This window comes from Pongo abelii, chromosome 8 (genome assembly GCF_028885655.2).
Source record: "Pongo abelii isolate AG06213 chromosome 8, NHGRI_mPonAbe1-v2.0_pri, whole genome shotgun sequence".
NCBI classification, from domain to species: domain Eukaryota; kingdom Metazoa; phylum Chordata; class Mammalia; order Primates; family Hominidae; genus Pongo; species Pongo abelii.
Window position 1 is genome coordinate 104272761 of NC_071993.2, and position 21803 is coordinate 104294563.

At 48.9% G+C, this 21803-nt stretch overlaps 1 protein-coding gene across 1 annotated transcript; it reads left to right on the forward strand.

The window, feature by feature from the left end:
• Nucleotides 1-11608: 11608 nt before the first annotated feature.
• Nucleotides 11609-14012, forward strand: FRAT1 (FRAT regulator of WNT signaling pathway 1). The gene is made up of 2 exons (XM_024253870.3): nucleotides 11609-13421; nucleotides 13872-14012. The coding sequence occupies exon 1, from the start codon at nucleotides 11629-11631 to the stop codon at nucleotides 12466-12468; it is 840 nt and encodes a 279-aa protein (XP_024109638.2). The 5' UTR covers nucleotides 11609-11628; the 3' UTR covers nucleotides 12469-13421; nucleotides 13872-14012.
• The last annotated feature ends 7791 nt before the right edge of the window (nucleotides 14013-21803 follow it).

Here is a 21803-nt window from a genome sequence, read left to right on the forward strand (position 1 = left end):
GTCCATGTGTTTTAGGTGGCATTGATCCCATTTCTGGCTACAGGAATGGGCAAGTGACACAGGCCTGGAAAATCAGAGGAACCTAACCTCTAGATTCATGGATCTGACAGTCTAGACCAGCCCAAGTCACTATAGAAAGGAGGTATGTGGTAAGGGCTCACTTGGAGGAACCAAAGAGAGTGGGAAGAAGGAGAGTGGGAGGAACCACTGACTCTTGGTGAGAGCAGAGATAGCTGCATGGAGGAGGTTTGTAGCTGGACTAAGATTTAGATGGGTGGAATTGAGGGAGGGCATTCTCTACACAAAGAGCAGACCAACCATGGGGTGATAGGAACATGTAAGATGCTTTTGAAAGCTGGCAAGGGCCCAGTTGACAGGAGCAGAAGGTTTATGTAGAGGTGGAGGACAAGATAAAGTTGGAGGAGTGGACCAGGGCCAGCCCCCTGAGAGTTGTGGACACTGTGTTAAGGAGTGGAAGAGTTTACTCCAGAGGCCACGTAGACCTGTTCAGAGGGGAGGCCGTGGGTAACCTGAGCAGGGTTGGGCATTAGGAAGTTGATCTGTCAGAAGAGTGGATTAAAGGGAAAGAGGCTGGGGCTCCGACCCAAGATGCATGAGCCTGGCCAAAAAAACATTAAAGGCATCGGGCAGTAGGACCGAAATAGAACCACCAGCTGAGGCACTGAAGAAAGAATCAGTGCGCCTTGAGGAACATAATAAGGCAGAGCTAAAAGACCAGATTCCAGAGGCTGGGTTATGGCATCTGGGTAGCGGTTTGAGAAGGGCAGGCTTTGGCATCTATCAAAACTGAGTTTGAATCCTGGGTCTGGCACTAGAAGTATGTGTAATTCTGGGCAAGTTTACTTATTTCTGGGCCTTGGTTTTCTTATCCATGAAAAGGAATAATAATACCAAATTCAGAGGTTTTTGGAAGACTAAATGAAATAATAACCTTAAAGCAATTTTCAGGGTACCAGGAATAAAATAAATATCCACTGTAGCTAGTGGGTACAAAGTTTCTTCTGGGAGTGATGCAAATGTTCTAAAATTAGATTATGGTTACACAACTCTGTAAATATCTAAAAACCATTCAGTTGTATACTTTTTTCTGTGTGTGAGATGGTGTCTCGCTCTGTTGCCCATGCTGGAGTGCAGTGGCACAATCTCGGCTCACTGCAACCTCCGCCTCCCAGGTTCAAGTGATTCTCCTGTCTCACCCTCCCGAGTAGCTGGGACTACAGGCATGCACCACCATGCCTGGCTAATTTTTGTATTTTTAAAAATATTTGTTTTTTTTTGTGTGTGTTTTTTTGAGACAGAGTCTCACTCTGTCACCCAAACTGGAGTGCAGGGGTGCGATCTCAGCTCACTACAACCTCTGCCTCCCGGGTTCAAGCAATTCTCCTGCCTCAGCCTACTGAGTAGCTGGGATTACAGGTGCACACAACCACGCCCGGCTAATTTTTGCATCTTTAGTACAGATGGGGTTTCACCATGTGGGTCAGGCTGGTCTCGAACTCCTGACCTCGTGATCCACCTGCCTCGGCCTCCCAAAGTGCTGGGATTACAGGCGTGAGTCACCACGCCCAGCCAAAAAAAGTTTGTTTTTTTTGTTCAAATGATCCTTTATTGAAATATTTTGTTTTGTGCTTCTTCACTAGCTGGGCATATTCCACAACACCACTGTTGATGTCATCTATGATGTCATGAGGGTGGCGGCCATCAACATTATGGCCCACAGACTAGGGAGTCCCCAGGATTTTTTTTATTTTTTTGAGACGGAGTCTTGCACTGTCACCCACGCTGGAGTGCAGTGGCACGATCTGGGCTCACTGCAAGCTCCGCCTCCCTGGGTTCACACCATTCTCCTGCCTCAGCCTCCCCAGCAGCTGGGACTACAGACGCACGCCGCCACGTCCGGCTAATTTTTTTGTATTTTTAGTAGAGACGGAGTTTCACCATGTTAGCCAGGATGGTCTCGATCTCCTGACCTCGTGATCCACCCCGCCTCGGCCTCCCAAAGTGCTGGGATTGCAGGCGTGAGTCACCGTGCCCGTCCCCCAGGATTTCTTTAATGGTTCCAGAGAGTTCTCTGGCTAAAGATTGGTGATGCCTCTGTCAAGCAATGTTGACAATCTCATCAAAAGTGATATTCCCACTGTGTTTAATGTGTTTCTGTTTCTTCTGTCTCTTGGTGGTTCCTTGAGAACTTTGATGATCGCGGCAGAGGCAGAAGGCACCACCTCAATCTGGGCCCATCTGTTCTAAATGTTCAGTTTCACTGTAATCCCCAGGCCTTTCCAGTCACCCATTGCCTTGGCAATGTTATCACCAACCTTTTTTAGAGACAGACCCAGGGGGCCGATCTGGGGGGCCAGTGAAGAAGTGGCACCAACTGCATCCCCGGTGCACCTCAGGTATACGACTTTAATCTTGGGGTCGAACTTCAGCAGTATGGTGGAGGCAGCTGGTGTTGGATGAACCTGGATTCAGGATGACCAAAGAAAGTTGCACCTTGGCCCCTTCCGAGCCAAAAGCTGAAAGCAAAAAATGTGTTTTTAAAAACAAACAAACAGGGCCAGGCACGGTGGCTCATGCCTGTAATCCCAGCACTTTGGGAGGCCAAGGCAGGCAGATCGCCTGAGGTCAGGAGTTCAAGACCAGACTGGCCAATATGATGAAACCTCGTCTCTACTAAAAATACAAAAAGTTAGCTGGGTGTGGTGGTGCACCTGTGGAAGAATGGCTGGAACCTGGGAGGCAGAGATTGCAGTGAGCCGAGATTGGGCCACTGAACTCCAGACTGGGCAATGAGAGCAAAAACTCCATCTCAAAAAAAAAAGATCCAGAGGTAGGCAGTCCAGGACCATGTTTGGGGCCTTCAAAAGACCCAGGCAACAAAATAAAAGAAAAAGAGACAGGCTTGCCCCCTTCCTCACAGGGTGACTTTCCAAAGTTATCACATAATATGGCCCATTTGGCCAGGCGCGGTGGCTCACGCTTGTAATCCCAGCACTTTGGGAGGCCGAGGCAGGCAGATCACCTGAGGTCAGGAGTTAGAGACCAGCCTGACCAACATGGAGAAACCCCGTCTCTATTAAAAATACAAAATCAGCCGCGCATGGTGGCAGCATGCCTATAATCCCAGCTACTTGGGAAGCTGAGGCAGGAGAATCGCTTGAACCCGGGAGGCAGAGGTTGTGGAGAGCCGAGATTGAGCCATTGCACTCCAGCCTGGGCAACAAGAGCGAAACTCTGTCTCAAAAAAATATATATTTATTTTTATATATATATAGCCCACTTATATTTCATTGACCAGAACTTAATCACATGGCCCCATTTGGCTGCAAGAAAAGATGACAAATGACCCCTTGTCTTCCCATCTCTTCGTTCTCTTGCGGGGGATAGAGATGGGATCTTATGGCTCTGGTACAGCTACAATTTGGGGTTTATTAAAGAGGAGAACGGTTATTGGGAGGCAAACAGCAGCCTCTGCTATAGCTACTACTTGTGTAACAATGGAGGCAGACTATAAATAAATAAACTATCTTTGAAAAGACCACAACACATGTAGTATAGTTTGCCTTTTGACTTTTGAACCATGTGGCTGCAGTGTCTACTCAAATCAGTAACACTAGAATTTAAAAAAAATACTGCAGCCTAGCAACATGGTGAGACTTTGTCTCTACAAAAAATACAAAAGTTATCCAGGCATGGTGGTGAGTGCCTATAGTCCCAGCTACTGGAGTCCCACCCCAGTCTCCCTAGTAAGGGGGACTGAGGTGGGAGGATCACTGGAGCCTGGGAGGTTGAGGCTGCAGTGAGCCATGACTTAGCCACTGCATTCCAGCCTGGGTGACAGAGTGAGACCGGTCTTAAAAAAAAAATACTGAATGATGATACCCAACCATGTGTCTCCTGACTTACAGCTCTGTCGATACCACAGCTGTCCCAGGCATCCATATGGACACCATGCTTCTGCGGGTCTAAGACTGCCTCCTCTGCAGTGAGCCAAGATTGCACCATTGCACTCTAGTCTGGGTGACAGAGCAAGACTCCGTCTCAAAAAAAAAAAAAAGAAAAAAAGACTGCCTCCTCCAGACACCTACAAGCAATCATGCATCAAGTTTGAGCATCTACTTTTCCATTCCCATTGCCACCCAGGTAGCAAGGATGGCACAGTCCCAGAAATGGGAGCACTTACTGCTTCAGCCTACATGGAGTCATCATCATGGTCCCTGAGACTTGGTCCTAACATGGCCATCTTTTACCTATGATCAACATACCATGAGGGGGCCGGGCACGGTGGTTCATGCCTATTATCCCAGTGCTGTGGGAAGATGGGCCGAGCAGAACACTTGAGCCCAGGACTTCAAGACCAGACTGGACAACATGATGAAACCCTGTCTCTACAAAAAAAATCACAAAAATTAGCCAGATGTGGTGTTGCACACCTGTGGTTACAGCTACTTGGGAGGCTAAGGTGGGAGAATTGTTTGAGCACAGGCGGTGGAGGCTACAGTGAGCCATGATTGTGCCGTTGCACTCCAGCCTAAGCAACAGAGTGAGACCCTGTCTCAAAAAAAGTATATATATGCATACACACACACACACCCCATGAGAGATTTATTGACCCCTTGTCTTCCCATCTCTTCGTTCTTTTGCAGGGGATAGAGATGGGGTCTTGCTATGTTGGCTGGTCTCCAACTCTTGGGCTCAAGTGATACGCTGGCCTCAGCCTCCCAAAGTGTTAGGATTACAGGCATGAGCCCCGCGCTTGGCCTATTCACATTTGATTCCTGTTCTAATGGTAGATCTTGCTGGGTCTGTCATGATCCAACATCCACCACAGAGGCTCTCAATCACTGAGCTGCCAGCCTGAGCTGTAACCATAAAAAAAAAATCTCATACTTCTCCGTCCTTGGTGTTTCTTGGTTTGTGGCAACATGCTTGACATATTGCCACATGGTGTTCTCCTCATGTGTCTGTGTCCAAATTTCCTTCTTTTTATAAGGATACCAGTCCCCTCATTAGGTCCCACCCTAATCCAATATGACCTCATTTTAGTTTGATTACATCTGCACAGATGCTATTTCCACATAAAGTTACACTCACAGGTTCTGGGTAGATAGAAATTTAGGGGAAACTACTCAACCCGGTACACTATTCCAGCCTCCAACCTGAGGGGTGCATCCCTCTGAACTATCTCCCTAACCTAGAGACCTTTCTCCTTTTATAAATGACAAAATATCCTCAGGCAATGCTGTGTTAAAAATACTTTAAAAAGGCCAGGTACAGTGGCTCACGCCTGTAATCCCTGCACTTTGAGAGGCCAAGGCGGGTGGGTCACTTGAGGTTAAGAGTTTGAGAACAGCCTGGGCAACATGGTGAAACCCCGTCTCTACTAAAAATACAAAAATGAGCCAGGCATGGTGGCGGGTGCCTATAATCCCTCAGGAGGCTGAGGCAGGAGAATCACTTGGAGTCCGGAGGCGGAGGCTGCAGTGAGCGGAGATTGTACCAGATAGCAAAACATTCTACACTGCTCCATCAGTGTTAGCTCTGAAGCCATCTAGTCATTTTAACTACTGGCTTCTAGACCCAACTGTTCTAACTCCCACCCCCACTCCCCACTGTTTAACCAGTGGTTTATCTTTCCTGCCCAGTCAGCAGCTTCAAGACGTTTTTAACTTTTGCCTTCCATGGCTTCCTCGCTGCTAATCTACTGAGATACGTTTATTTTATTTTTTGAGGTGGAGTGTCACTCTGTCACCCAGGCTAGAGTGCCGTGGCACAGTCTCAGCTCACTGCAACCTCTACCTCCTGGGTTCAAGTGATTCTCCTGCCTCAGCCTCCCAAGTAGCTGAGAATACAGTGGCCTGCCACCACGCCCAGCTAATGTTTTTTTCTTTTTTTTTTTTTTTTAGTAGAGACGGGATTTCACCATGTTGGCCAGGCTGGTCTCGAACTCCTGACCTCAGGTGATCCGCCCACCTCAGCCTCCCAAACTGCTGTGATTACAGATGTAAGCCACCGCACCTGGCCTACTGAGAGGTGTTTAATATCTCATCCTCATCTCTTAGCATCTCAGTTTGAGTCCTGTAACCTCTCTCTTTTTTTTTTTTTTTTTTTTTTTTTTTGAGATGGGGTTTCTCTCTTGTTGCCCAGGCTGGCGCCCAAGGGCATGATCTCGGCTCACTGCAACCTCCACCTCCCGGGTTCAAGCGATTCTCCTGCCTCAGCCTCCCAAGTAGCTGGGATTACAGGCACCCACCACCATGTCCGGCTAATTTTTGTTTTTTTGTTTGTGTGTGTGTGTTTTTAATTTGAGACAGAGTCTCACTCTGTTGCCAGGCTGGAGTGCAGTGGCACGATCTCAGCTCACTGCAACCTCCGCCTTCCTCCCAGGTTCAAGCGATTCTCCTGCCTCAGCCTCCCGAATAGCTAGGACTACAGGCATGCGCCACCACACCCAGCTAATTTTTGTATTTTTAGTAGATATGGGATTTCACTATGTTGGCCAGGATCGTCTCGATCTCTTGACCTCATGATCCACCCACCTCGGCCTACCAAAGTGCTGGGATTACAGGCCTGAGCCACTGCACCCAGCCAATTTCCCCTTTTCTATGGCTTATTGTTTCTAACACTTTATTGTAAAATTTTTCAAACAGCCAACAAAATTGAAAGAATACCCTGTTACCCAACACCTAGATCCTAGTATTTTAAAAATTGAGATATATTTCACATAACATAAAATTCAACATTTTAAAGTGTACATTTCAATAGTTTTCAGTACTGTATATTCATCATGTTGTACAAACATCACCACTAATTTCAAAACATTTTTATAACCCCAAAAAGAAAACTCTTACCCATTAGCTGTTAGTCATAATTCCCCCCTTCTCCCATCCCCTGGCAACCACTAATCTACCTTCTGTTTCTATGGATTTGTCTATTCTGGACGTTTCATATAAATAGAATTACACAATATGTTGCCTTTCCTGTCTGATTTGTTCACTCAGCATAATGTTTTCAACATTCATTCCTTTTGTAGCATGTATCAGTACTTCATTCCTTTTTATGGCGAATAATACTCCATCGTATGAGTACACGACATTTGATTCATCCATTTATCAGCTGATGAACATTTGAGTTCTCTGCACCTTTTGACTATCATGAATAATGCTGCTATCAACATTTGTGTACACGTTTTTATGTGAACATATGTTTTCAATTTTCTCTGGTATATAGCTAAAAGTAGAATTGATGGGTCATATGGTAACATTAACATGTTACTATGCATGTTTTATCACATATCTACCTGTCTAACCATCCTTCTAATCCATCTATATTAATCCTTCTCACATTTTAGTGTACTTTGGAATAAATTGCAAACATCAGTACACCTCACACCAAACTCATCAGCATGTCTATTACTAGAATTCAAGCTTTCTTTACAATTTATTCTCTTCATGTAAAATCTACAATTTTTTTTCTCTGTTGTTTTTTTGTTTTGTTTTGTTTTTGTTTTTGTTTTTTGTTTTTTGTTTTTTTGAGACAGGGTCTTGCTCTACTGCCCAGGCTGGAGTGCAGTGGCACAGTCTTGGCTTACTGCAACCTCTGCCTCTTGGGCTCAAGCAATTCTCCTGCCTCAATCTCCTGAGTAGCTGGGACTACAGGCGTGAGCCACCATGCCCTGCTACTTTTTGTATTTTTAGTAGAGACGGGGTTTCACCATGTTGGCCAGACTGGTCTCAAACTCCTGACCTCAGCTGATCTGCCCACCTCAGCCTCTCAAAGTGTTGGGATTACAGGCGTGAACCACCGCGCCCAGCCCACTCAATGAGTTTTAACACATGCCTAAACCTGTGAAACCCAAATCAAGATATCAAGATTTAGAACACGTCCACCCTCCTGCAAGTTCCCTCTGTCTGTTCTGTGTCAGAGTGTCAGTCCTGCCCCTGCTCTACCTTTTCCAAAGGCAACCAGTCTTCTGATGTTTTCCCCACCGTAAGTTACTTTCCCTGCTCTAGAACTTCATATAAACAGAAACATATGACGTATATCCGTTTTTATCTGGCTTCTTTCACTTAGCATACTGTTTTTAAGCTTTATTCATGTTACCGCATGCAGCAATATTCAGTCCTTTCTGTTGCTGAACTGTTTTCTGTCATCATCCTGTGTGAATGTACAATAGGTTGTTTGTCCATTCACCTGTTGATGAACACTTGGGCCATTTCACTTTTGGCTTTTATGAATAAAACTCCTTTGATGTGAGCCAACATCATGCCACTGCACTACAGCCTGAGTGAAAGAGGGAGACCCTTTCTCAATTAAAAAGAAAAAAAAAATCTGCTATGATCACCTCCCTGTAGGCCTTGATGTGGGCCCATGTGTTTATTTCTCTTAGCTAAGTATCCAGGATTGAAACTGTGTTCCAGGACAGGCATATGTTTCATTTTATAAGAAACTGTCAGGCCTTTTTCCAAGGTGGTTGTACCATTTTTCATGCCCACAACAATGTATGAGGCTTATAAGTTGTGAGCCAAAGATAAAAAAGCACAAATTGTAAACTGCTACTAATTATTTTCATTTGAACATTTTAAGTAGGCTGGGTCTGGTGGCTCATGCCTGTAAATCCCAGCACTTTGGAAGGTTGAGGCAGGCGGATCACCTGAGGTCAGGAGTTCGAGACCAGCCTGGCCAACATGGTGAAACCCCGTATCTACTAAAAATACAAAAATTAGCCGGGCATGGTGGCACACGCCTGTAGTGTCAGCTACTCAGCAGGCTGAGGCAGGAGAATTGCTTGAACCCGGGAGGCAGAGGTTGCAGTGAGCAAAGATTGTGCCACTGCACTCCAGCCTGGACAACAGAGCAAGACTCCATCACAACAACAATAACAACAACAACAACAACAAATGCCCAACAAACCAGGAACAGAAGGGAACATTCTTAACCTAATAAAGGCTATCTATGAAAAATCCACAGCTAACATCCTACCTAATGCTGTGAAAGACTGAATGTTTTCATCTAAGATCAGGAATAAGACAGGGCCAGGTGCTGTGGCTCATGCCTGTAATCTCAGCACTTTAGGAAGCTGGGGTGGGCGGATCACTTGAGCCCAGGAGTTCAAGACCAGCTGGAGCAACATGGTGAGACCCCCCGGGTCTACAAAAAATACAAAAATTAGCCAGGCATGGTGGCTTGCCCCTGTAGTCCCAGCTACTCAGGAGGCTGAGATAGGAGGATCAACTGAGCCTGGGGAGGTCAAGGCTGCAGTGAGCAGAGATCATACCACTGCACTCCAGCCTGGGCCACAGAATGAGACCCTGTCTCAAAAAAAAAAAAAAAAGAAAATGAAAAGAAGCAAAACTATCTCTATTTGTAGATGACATGATCTTGTATATAGAAAATCCTAAGGAATCCACAAAAACAAGGTGATGAACCTTATGACACCCTGTAGAAATCCAGATTTCGTAGATTAGAAATCCAATGGCTTTGTTTAAACTGTCTCTTCCTCTGTTTTTACATTTTTTTCCTCCACACTTGACAAAAACAAACCCAACTCTTTTTAAACCAACTTCCCTACCTCTTTCCTGCACTCATCCCTTCCTAAAAGTTTGCTCCTATAATTATTATCCTTGGAACTGCCCAACAAGACCCTCGTTTTCTATTTATCTGGATCCCCAGGCTCATTTCTTTCTTTGCATTCTATTTTCTATATCATGCTCAGAATTTTAAAGTTGCTTCCAGGCTGGGCGCAGTGGCTCATGTCTGTAACCCCAGCATTTCGGGAGGAGGGATTGCTTGAGCCCAGGAGTTCGAGACCAGACGGGCCAACATGGCGAAACCCTGTATCCACTAAAAATACAAAAATTAGCCAGGTGTAGTGGCGCGTACCTGTTGTCCCAGCTACTCGGGAGGCTGAGGTGGGAAGATCACCTGAGCCTGGGAAGTCAAGGCTGCAGTCAGCCAGATCACGCCACTGCACTCCAGCCTGGGTGACAGAGTGAAATTCTGTCAAAAAAAGAAAAGAAAGAGAAAGAAAAGGAAGAAAGGAAGGAAGGAAGCAAGGAAGGAAGGAACCATATCTCCATTTTCATCCAAACAGCTATTTTTCTCTGCTACTACCTACCTCCTCAGAGCCCATCCACCCTACTGGTCTGAGGCATTTTTTTAAACAACTTTCTGGACATAGCCCCTCTTAAGACTAACAACCTATAGCCAGGCGTGGTGGCTCACGCTTGTAATCCCAGCATTTTGGGAGGCCGAGGCAGGTGGATCACCTGATGTCGGGAGTACCAGACCAGCCTGACCAACATGGAGAAACCCCGTCTCTACTAAAAATACAAAATTAGGCCGGGCATGGTGGCGCATGCCTGTAATCCCAGCAACTCGGGAGGCTGAGGCAGGAGAATTGCTTGAACCCAGGAGGCGGAAGTTGTGGTGAGCAGAGATTGCGCCATTGCACTCCAGCCTGGGCAACAAGAGCGAAACTCTGTCTCAAAAAAACAAAACAAAACAAAAGAGTAGCAACCTAGGCCGGGCGCAGTGGCTCACGTCTGTAATCCCAACACTTTGGAAGGCTGAGGAGGGTGGATCACCTGAGGTCAGGAGTTCGAGACCAGCCTGGCCAACATGGTGAAACCCCGTCTCTACTAAAAATACAAAAATTAGCCGGGCGTGGTGGTGGGCGCCTGTAATCCCAGCTACTTGGAAGGCTGAGGCAGGAGAATTGCTTGAACGCAGGAGGCGGAGGTTGCAGTGAATGTAGATCGAGCCACTGCACTCCAGCCTGGGCGATAGAGCGAGACTCCGTCTCAAACAAATAAACAAAAAGACTAGCAACCTCCTCTCCAGCAATGCCAACCCCAGTCCAGGCCCCCATCCGCCCAGGATCTCGATCAAAAAACATTAATCTGTGGCCTTTCTTTGCCATTTCCAACTCTGCCACCTCCATCAAACGACAAGGTCCCCTTCTTCCTTTCCATTCCCGTCAGCTTCATTTCCCTAATCTCCGTACAAATCCCTAGCCTGACTCCCTTTCCTTTCCATCCTCACCAGAAGCCCGCATGCCGGACCTCAAAAGCGCAAACGCTAAAAACCGGTTGAGTTGACGCACGGAGAGAAGGGGTGTGTGGGTGGGTGTGTGTGTGTTAGTGTGTGTGCTTGTGTGTGGAAGAAACCAACAGGGTTCACGCTGGTGTCCATTTCTGGAAATGCCAATCGCGCCCAACTGCGGGAGCCAGGATCAGGTCCCCAGGGCGCCCTTGCAGACAGCACCCTGAGCGAAGGAGCTCAGAAGGCAGTCCGGCTTCACCCAGACCCCCAATCCCACAGAAGCCCCGTACCCCAGCGGCACAGCAGCCCCTCCCCGGCGCGGTGGTAGGGCCCGACGCGACGTCACCCATTGTTTACAAATCAACCCGAGCCGGCAGGATTCCGGCTCCCGCGGCTACAGGCGCGCGGCTCGAGTGCCTGGCGGGCTCCGGCTTCCGCGTCCGCCCGGCCCCGGTCCGGACTTAGTCTTCAGCTCCGCGCCCGCTCCGCCGCGGCCCACCGCGCCCGCCGGTAGCCGAGCCCCCAGCGACGCCCGCACAGCTCCAGGTGCCCAGACAGGGGGCCATGCCGTGCCGGAGGGAGGAGGAAGAGGAAGCCGGCGAGGAGGCGGAGGGGGAGGAAGAGGAGGAGGACAGCTTCCTCCTACTGCAGCAGTCAGTGCCGCTGGGCAGCTCGGGCGAGGTGGACCGGCTGGTGGCCCAGATCGGCGAGACGCTGCAGCTGGACGCGGCGCAGCACAGCCCGGCCTCGCCGTGCGGGCCCCCGGGGGCGCCGCTGCGGGCCCCGGGGCCCCTGGCTGCGGCGGTGCCGGCGGACAAGGCCAGGCCCCCGGCGGTGCCGCTGCTGCTGCCGCCCGTGTCGGCGGAGACTGTGGGCCCGGCGCCCCCTGGGGTCCTGCGCTGCGCCCTGGGGGACCGCGGCCGCGTGCGGGGCCGCGCTGCGCCCTACTGCGTGGCCGAGCTCGCCACAGGCCCCAGCGCGCTGTCCCCACTGCCCCCTCAGGCCGACCTTGATGGGCCTCCGGGAGCTGGCAAGCAGGGCATCCCGCAGCCGCTGTCGGGTCCGTGCCGGCGAGGATGGCTCCGGGGCGCCGCCGCCTCCCGCCGCTTGCAGCAGCGACGCGGGTCCCAACCAGAAACCCGCACAGGCGACGACGACCCGCACCGGCTTCTGCAGCAGCTAGTGCTCTCTGGAAACCTCATCAAGGAGGCCGTGCGAAGGCTTCATTCGCGACGGCTGCAGTTACGTGCAAAGCTTCCCCAACGCCCGCTCTTGGGACCTCTGTCGGCCCCGGTGCATGAACCCCCTTCGCCTCGCAGCCCTCGCGCGGCCTGCAGTGACCCTGGCGCCTCCGGGAGGGCGCAGCTCAGAACTGGCGACGGCGTTCTTGTGCCTGGCAGCTAACACGCCCGGGGTGGCCACAGCGCCAGCCTCAGACTGGAGGGCAAGGGGTTCCCTTGAGGGCTGCAGTTCTGCTCAGGCTGGTGGAGAACTCTGGCTTTTGGAAGCGAGAGTAAAAAGCTAATGACGAGGAACCGAAAAATCGCGAATGTTTCGCGGGTAACGGGTTGAGGGCCAAAATATTTGAAATGAAGGACTTGGCCCTATTTAAGGCTGATTTTACAGAGCGCACCCCAAACGTACAAGTCAGTAGGACTCCTTATTTGGCGAGACCCGACCTGGCCGCGGAGCCTGCATTTCCTCGCAGCTCTCAGTGCCCTCCAGCCCCGCGACCATGTGGCCACAATCCACGCTTCTCCGGATCGCGGTGCGCCGGAACCACGGAGGATGATGCTAGTTACTTGCTTTACCTTTTCAGGGCTGGCTCCTGATCCACTTTGGGGGAGGAGAACATGAGTAGATAATTTCAGGGTGCAGCCCAATCTGCCAGACTTGAATGTTTTCGACACTTAAAAAAAACATCTTGTGTCTTTGGAGGTGCTGCTTAATATCAAACACGCGGTGCCATGAAGGGACCCTTTGGGGTTGAATAGGAGTTAACCCCTGCGCTCTCTTTGCAACTGTCTGCCTTCTCAGAGTGGTGGGGGAAGGCTGTACGACACGGGTGGGGACAGGAGGTGGGGGCGGGGGGTATTGAATGGTGGCGGAAGGGTAGAGAGGCGCGGAGTGAACCCCACGCCCTGTCTAAAGTGTATTTTCACAGCCGGCCCGCCTCTCCTCGGTTCAAGGTCACTGTTTCCTGGGCACGCACCGGGTTGCGGGACAGAGTCGCCGGGTTCTGCCCATGCTCGGAGAAGAGCGCAGTGTTTTCCAAGTGCTGGAGTCTCCTGAGGACACGCGCGCCGCCGCCACCGCGGGTGTGGGAAAGCGCGGACGTGCTGGGCGTCTGTGCTTCGGTAGGCGACCACCGCCCCTGGCCGCGCTCCGGGCTTTCACGGAAACTCCCGAGACCAGGCCCTGGGTTCCTCCTCTCCCACTCGGCTCTGCAGTCCTACTCAAGCGGGTGGCTCTGGGATCCTGGGGGCCTGGGTTGGGGGCTAGGGAGACGCCATGTGATGGACACTCCAGGGACACACAGCCTAGCACAGCAGCTTATAATGGGCTCTCCGGGGCCATTTGCAATAACAGCTGCAATTCCCTGGATAGACGAGTTGATTTCCTCCCTCTGCCCCTCCCCCAGCCATGCCAGCTGGCCTTTGTAAGTGCAGGAAACCGAGTAGAAAATGTGACCCTCCAAATGGAGAAGCTGCAGGCTTTGCCATTGTGAACCATGGTGAAGTGCTTGGAACATACTGTTCACTCACTCTAAAGGCGCTGAGACTGTGCTGTTGTTCTCGTTTTTATAGTCAATGGCTTGTTCATCATCCAGATGTGGCTACTGACATATCTACACTTCGCACCGGAGTGTCTGGAATTGTGGCTATCCTGATTATAGGATTTTAACTTAACTGAAATGCCTGCTTTGAATAAATGTGTTGGGTTTTTTGTTTGGTTTTATTTTATACTTGCCATCGGTGAAAAAGATGTACAGAACACATTCCTCTGATCTCCATAAACATGAAAACACTTGAAATCTCTGTCAGCCTGGCTTGCGGATGGTAATTAGAGCGCCTTTGTGTCTGAGCAGCTCACTAGCTAGACAAGGTCTCCGCAGCTGGGTGTGTATTGGAGCTGGCATGAAATTAAATGAAAGTGAGATCAGGTTTTGGACCAATCCCATTCGTTAAAACCTCAGAGCCTTTTGGATTACTAGTCAGTGATGGAGATGTGTTATAAAGCTGCCTCTATTAGCAAAGGACATCAGATCAGCCAGTCACTGCAAACTGGGAGGCTTATCTTTTTTTTTTTTTTCTTTCTTTTTTTCTTTCTACTGTGGCCATTAAGTGCACTTGTTCCACAAGGTGGGCCTTAAGGCTGGGGCAGCTCTTGATTAGGGGACTGCTCACAGTGTGAACCTGGTGGTAGGAAAGCTGGGTGGAAACTTACAAAAGACTCCTGTCTTTGCCCCTGGCACATTTATACCATTCTGTCCCTAAGCAGTGACATAACAGCCCATGTCTATCCTTATGGTTCTGACTTACTTCAGTCTGTTCCCTCATGGAAGGAGCTAATCTCCTCCCTCTGAGGAAAGAGTACCCAGAGTTTAAGTCCACTTCTGAAGTGGGAAGGGAACCTTGGACAAGTTGCTCTACCTCTGTGGCTTCAGTTTCCTCATCCGTACAACAGGGATAATGAAATAAAAGGTGGGCCAGGCTCAGTAGCTTACACCTGTAATCCTAGTAGCACTTTGGGAGGCTAAAGAGGATTGCTGGAGCCCAGAAGTTCAAGACCAGCCAGGGCAACATAGTGAGACCTCATCTCTCCAGAAATAAATAAATAAATGGCCGGGCACAGTGGCTCACGCCTGTAATCCCAGCACTTTGGGAGGCCAAGGAGGGCTGATCATGAGGTCAGGAGTTCAAGACCAGCCTGACCAACATGGTAAAACCCCATCTCTACTAAAAATACAAAAATTAACTGGGCATAGAGGTGCACGCCCACAATCCCAGGTACTCAGGAGGCTGAGGCAGGAGAATCGCTTGAACCTGGGAGGCAGAGGTTGCAGTGAGCCGACATCGTGCCACTGCACTCCAGCCTGGGCGACAGAGCGAGACTCTGTCTCAAATAAGATAAAATAAAATAAAATAAATAAATAAATGAGGCAAGAGGATTGCTTGATCCTAGGAGTTTGAGGCTGTAGTGAGCCATGATTGAGCCACTGTGCTTCCACCTGGGTGGCACAGCAAGACCCTGCCTCAAAAAAATTAATTAATAAAAGGCATATGGTGACTGGCACATGCTGGAGATGAACAGTATCTAGTCCCTACCCCTTCCTTCCCAGGTGACTGTGTCCCACGTGTCCTCATTTTCCCACAAAACAAGAGCATGCCATGATCCCAAATCTGCTTTCTGGAGTGTTCTATGACTTCGAGTCCTGATTTTCTAACTTCCTTTTTGGTTCAATGCCCCATTTTCTCAAATTCACACACAGACGCTGATGGTCTCTGAGGAGTACCTTCAGAACACACCAAGCCTGCCATTTCCCACAACATGCCCAGAAAGGGCTGTGGGGGCCTCAGTCCAGTGTTCTCCAGCATGGGACGGGTAACTATGGAGGCTCTAATATAAACTGAGGAAAAAGAGCCCCCAATAGTGCAGTGGGCACCACCTCTGGGCGCTGAGCATGAGGGGAAAGTGGCCAGGTGCTGACGTCCCCTGGCATGGGAGTGGCCCTGAAGTCCCCAGTTCACATTCTTAGTTGATGTACGATTTATCCAAGGTCAAGGGGTTATGAGCAATCCAGGGCTTTCCATCCTGAAATAGACTATGATTTGATGTCACTGCACCGACTGTGCATAGCTTCTTGTAATAAGAATGACTGGTTAAGGTCAGACTCAACCTTAGGGCCCATGCAGTACAACCCACTCCTAAAAAAGGAAAATTGGGAAAAACTAAAGCCTCTCTACATAACGCACGTTAGCACTCTAAACACATTATAATCCAGTGACCGTTCATCTGTGTTTTTATTTTTTATCTTATTTACTTATTTATTTTTGAGACGGAGTCTTGCTCTGTCACCCAGGCTGGAGTGTAATGGCATGATCTTGGCTCACTGCAAGCTCCACCTCCTGGGTTCAAGTGATTCTCCCACCTCAGTCTCCTGAGTAGCTAGGATTACAGGCACCCGCCATCACGTCCAGCTAATTTTTGTATATTTGTAGAGGCAGGGTTTCCCCATGTTACCCAGGCTGGTCTGGAACTCCTAACCTCAGGTGATCCACCTGCCTCGGCCTCCCAAAGTGCTGGGATTATAGGCGTGAGCCACCGCATCCGGCCTGTTTTTTTTTTTTTTAAATCCTGCCAAGTTTTTTTTTTTTTTAGATGAAGTCTCGCTCTGTCACCCAGGCTGGAGTGCAGTGGCATGATCTCGGCTCACTGCAAGCTCCGCCTCCTGGGTTCACACCATTCTCCTGCCTCAGCCTCTGGAGTAGCTGGGACTACAGGTGCCCGCCACCACGCCCGGCTAATTTTTTGTATTTTTAGTAGAGACGGGGTTTCACCACATTAGCCAGGATGGTCTCGATCTCCTGACCTCCTGATCCGCCTGCCTCCGCCTCCCAAAGTACTGGGATTACAGGTGTGAGCCACCACACCCAGTCAAATCCTGCCAAGTTTTACTATTCACCCCAAAATACTTTTTTTGGGATAAGTCAGGGTGTACATAAAGTGTGGGGTTTGTTTGTTTGTGACGGGGTCTCAGTCAGTCACCCAGGAGTGCAACGGTGAGATCTCAGCTCACTGCAACCTCCACCTCCTGGACTCAAGTGATTCTCCCACCTCTTGAGTAATTGGACTACAGGTGCGTGCCACCATACCCAGTTAATTTTAAAATTTTTTATAAAGACAAGGTTTTGCCATGTTGCCCAGGCTGTTCTCAAACTCCTGGGCTCAAGCAATCCACCTGCCTCAGCCTCCCAAAGTGCTGGGATTACAAGTGTTAGCCACCTCGCCCAGCCAGGATTTACATAAAGTATTTTAAAAGTCATATTGGGGCAGACGCGGTGGCTCATGCCTGTAATCGTAGCACTTTGGGAGGTCGAGGCTGGTGGATAACCTGAGGTCAAGAGTTCAAGACCAGCCTGGCCAAAATGGGGAACCCTCGTCTCTACTAAAAATACAAAAGTTAGCTGGACGTGGTGGTGGGCACCTGTAATCCCAGCTACTAGGAGGCTGAGCCAGGAAAATCGCTTGAACCCAGGAGGCGGAGCGTGCAGTGAGCTGAGATCTCGCCATTGCACTCCAGCCTGGGCAATAGAGCAAAACCTCTGTCTCAAAAAAAAAAAAAAAAAAAGTCATATTAGACCATTTTATAGGTGGAAAAATAGTCCAAGGAAGTGAGCAGGGAAGAACGACCTACCAAAGTTGTTTATGAAGCCAGAGGCCTAGCAGAGTCTAGAACCTAGGTCTCCCAGCTCCCAACTCAGGGCTCTTTCCAGTGGCTCCATATCATCAAACATGGTCCAATATTGTTCACTGCACAACTCTGCACATAGGCTACCATGGGAATGACATCCCTACAGTTGCCCAAATTTGTGACCCTGCCATTGGAACCCCGGAAAATTGTGCTCCAAGTTCCTAGGCTGAGTTAGGGAATGCCATTTCCTTACAAAATGTTCAGCATCCTATGAAGACAGCTGGCCACAGAAAATGGCCTGGGTGAGATAAGAGAACAAAGCTACAAATGGAATGAAACAAAGTGACACATACATTGGCAAATGAGTGATTTAGAGAAAAGAATGCCCCACCTCACAGAGAACCCCAGAGTCTGCCACCCCAAGATTTCATTCTAAATTAGGCATACATCCGACAATATTTGGATTCAATTTTTACCCTTTTTTGCTCTTTCTTTTTCCAGCTCAGATGCAGAAACCTGGAGCGAAGATCAGACACCACTTTCCTATCTAGCAAAGTCTGTGTTGAAACCTGTGATCCCTTCCTTCCAATCAGGAAAGAGTTACCTTGGCAACGAAATTACTAACTCACTCAATTAGCCCCCACTTCTACCAATGCTCAGTAATCACAGACCGTCGGCCCCCGGAGAGCTCAGCTTTCAGCAGTCTGGTGCTACCGCCTCATGTAGAGATGGAAGCTCAGAGAGGTTTCCACTCCGAGGTGCACTCCATTTGAACACTGTGAAAGCTGGTGCAGGCAAAGGGGCAAAACTCTTCTGAGTAGTGTTTCCTCCTGATTTTCCATCATAACTGAAGGGACAGCAATTGACCTGCCCCTACCAGTGTTACCCAAAAGATATAACAGGTAAGAGTGGGGGCTCTGCAGGCAGCCCTCCACTGTCGGCTGTGTGATATGGGACAGGGTCAGTAAGCTCAATGAACTCATTTGCAAAATGTGGGTAAGAGTAGAGCACCTTGAAGAGCTGTGTGAAAATTAAATTAGAACCAAAGAGCAAATAGTATGGGAACCAAAGAGCAAATAATAAACAAAACAGAACATTGTTCCTGAGAGATGTTGCATTAAGGCCACTTCTTTGAGTCTTCTGCAGAAAACCCTGCCTCTTACTGACTTCTTCAATATTTCTTAACAGGCACAAACCTGTTTCTTCTGAAGGTCAGACCAGTTTCCCGATCATGCACCCCAGTTGCATAGGTGGGTGTTAAGGGAAGTGTAGAAGAAGGGAATAAGGGTGGAGGCGGCCGGGTGTGGTGGCTCACACCTGTAAGCTCAACAATTTGGTAAACCCAGCCAGGCGGATCATGTGAGGTCAGGAGTTCGCAACCAGCCTGGCCAAAATGGTGAAACCTCGTCTCTACTAAAAATACAAAAATTAGCTGGGCGTGGTGGTGCATGCTACTCGGGAGGCTGAGGCAGAATTGCTTGAACTCAGGAGGCGGAGGTTACAGTGAGCCGAGATCACGCCACCACACTCCAGCATGGGCATCTAAAAAGAGAGAGAGAAAAATAGGGTGGAGCCAAGCTAAGCCTGCAAAGCAGCTCAGGGTTGGAACTGGTGGAATAGAGGCAACAGGAATATCACAAAGGATAGGGTTGGCAATTGGCAGTGAACACAGCCTGGGGCCACAGCTCTTAACTCCCCCATTTCCTATCAGAAAACCTATCCTTTTCCAAAATTCGAATGCTCAAGTTCTACTTGCTGTCCTGCCCAGTCCTGGCTATAATCTGCACTGAGAAAACCATACAATAGGCCGGGTGCGGTGGATCACACCTGTAATCCCAACACTTTGGGAGGCTGAGGCGGGTGGATCACCTGAGGTCAAGAGTTCAAGACTAGCCTGGCCAACATGGTGAAACCCTGTCTCTACTGAAAATACAAAAATTAGCCAGGCATGGTGGCATGCGCCTGTAGTCCCAGCTACTCGGAGGGCTGAGGTAGGAGAATCACTTGAACCCATGAGGCGGAGGTTGCAGTGAGCTGAGATGGTGCCATTGCACTCCAGCCTAGGTGACAGAGTGAGACTATTTCCAAAAAAAAAAAAAAAAAAGAAAGAAAAAGAAAGAGAAAACCACCATGCAATTTCTTCACAGGAAGTGGCCTTTGAGTTCATTTCATTCTCACTCTCACATTTTATTTACTGTCATTATAGAGTTATCTCAGGGACTCATATGTGAATGTGTTCTCTTCCCCAATAGATTATATATTTTGTGATGGCAGAGGAGTGACAAGATGATGAGGATGTTTTAGGCAGATTGTCAGGCTGCATGGCATGGGGAGTGTTCTGGAGCTGAGGAAAACACTGATGGTCAGCCAGATCGGCTGAATGGCTGTTACAGCTCCCAGGCACCCAGGCGATTAAGGGAGAGGAAAACAGGAGAGACATTTCCAAAAGAAAACTGGTAGGCCTCAGTTAACAGTACCGTGCAGCTGTAAAATCGTGGCTCTGGAGCCAGACTGCCTGGCTCCTTCCTTGAAAGCTCCTTCCTGTGACCTTGGGCAGGTAACTTCACCTCTCTAACCTTACGTTCAGTTGCAAAGTCCGATGATAGAAAAAAAGTCCCCCCCTTATAGGGTTGTTGTGAGGATTAATTGAGCTAATGCTAGTAAAAATGCTTAGGCCACTGCCTGCAACATAGCTGCATTTAGCAACAGCACCAAGGTACTGGTATTTAGTAAATATTTGCAGAGCAAACAATGGGCAATTTCAACAGACTGGCAGAGGCTAAGGGAGTGGGGTGCTTAGGACGTAGATGATGCGTTGTGGTGCCTACAAGTCTGAAGATGGGAAAAGAGGGACTACAGCTAAAAAGGGAAAATGGCCAAGGGAAGGATTCACTCAGCCAGGAGAGAACTATGCTCATCTGGGTGTGGATGGAGGATACAAAAGGGTGAAATTGCCGGGCACAGTGGCTCATGCCTGTAATCCCAGTACTTTGGGAGGCCAAGGCGGGTGGATCACTTGAAGTCAGGAGTTTGAGACCAACCTGGCCAACATGGTGAAACCCCGTCTCTACTAAAAATACAAAAATTAGCTGGGCGTGGTGGCACATGCCTGTAGTCCCAGCTACTCAGGTGGCTAAGGCATGAGAATCGCTTGAACCCAGGAGGCTGAGGTTGCACGCCACTACACTCCAGCCTGGGTGACAGAGTGAGATGCCATCTCAAGAAAAAAAAAAAAGGGTGAAATCAAAGGGAAGATGCTATAAAGGTCTAAGTTCCTGGAGGAGTGGGACAGTATGGGGTCCTCAGCCTGGGCAGGTTTGAAGGGCAGGGCTTAGGGGGACTGTGGTTGTGGATGCCCCACATGACAGCTCCCACTGTCCTGCCACAGTGTGGCTGCAACCTGACAGATTGGCTGCTGAAACCATCCTTCATGCCTGGGATGGCTGGATATGTTTCTGCTGTTTTTGTGTGAATGAATTATCTGTAGCTGATGCTATAATGGAATGAAAACGAAAACTGATACCAAAGAGTTTAAGTGCTCCCTCTTATCAACTGTTAACTGACTCATTGCAAGTAAAATCACAACCCCCAACTGATAGGCTGCCCAGGCAGTTTGTTTGACTTATTGATTTGGGTGGGTTAAAAAAAGCAAGAGCTGATTATCATCCTGTTACCTTTGCCCTGCCTTTTGCCTGTTTCTGTAACTGTCTAAATTAAATTCCACAGCCTAAGATCGGTGAAAAATGGTTTCCTATAGGTTTTCCTGAAAATCTTTCCTAGACACTGAAGTCACAAACCCCTTTCTGCTGATGCACCATAAATAGTACTTTTCTTCAGCTGGGCTAAGGAGGGGAGGAATCCAGTGCAGATGTTCAAAACATGCTACTTAAGGGTGCTGACAAAGGCAACTTGAGAATTAACTTCAGGATTCAAAAAAGACAGTGAAAGTCATTGAATAAGATCTGATTCCATATGCCCCGGACCTCTGTGGCCTGACTACAGAGGATATACATAGAGATAATAGATACAGCTGTGTTTGTGTTATGTGCACATGTGGACCCACATACATTCCACGCTTCTACTGTTCACCCTACAGTCTCCCTTGGCTTCTCTTGGTTCTACTTTTATTTTCTGTCTGTTCCTTTTGTGTAGTCTTCTTCTTCCCACAGAGATTTGATGAGTTGGGTATTTGTAAGTGCTTAGAAGACCGGGCACACACAGGCTGGGTGCGGTGGCTCACGCCTATAATCCCAGCACTTTGGGAGGCCGAGGCGGGTGGATCACTTGAAGTCAAAAGTTCGAGACCAGCCTGGACAACATGGCA

Coding starts and splice junctions, on each gene's coding strand:
- FRAT1 (XM_024253870.3), top strand. CDS start 11,629: ATGCCGTGCCGGAGGGAGGAGGAAGAGGAAGCCGGCGAGGAGGCGGAG.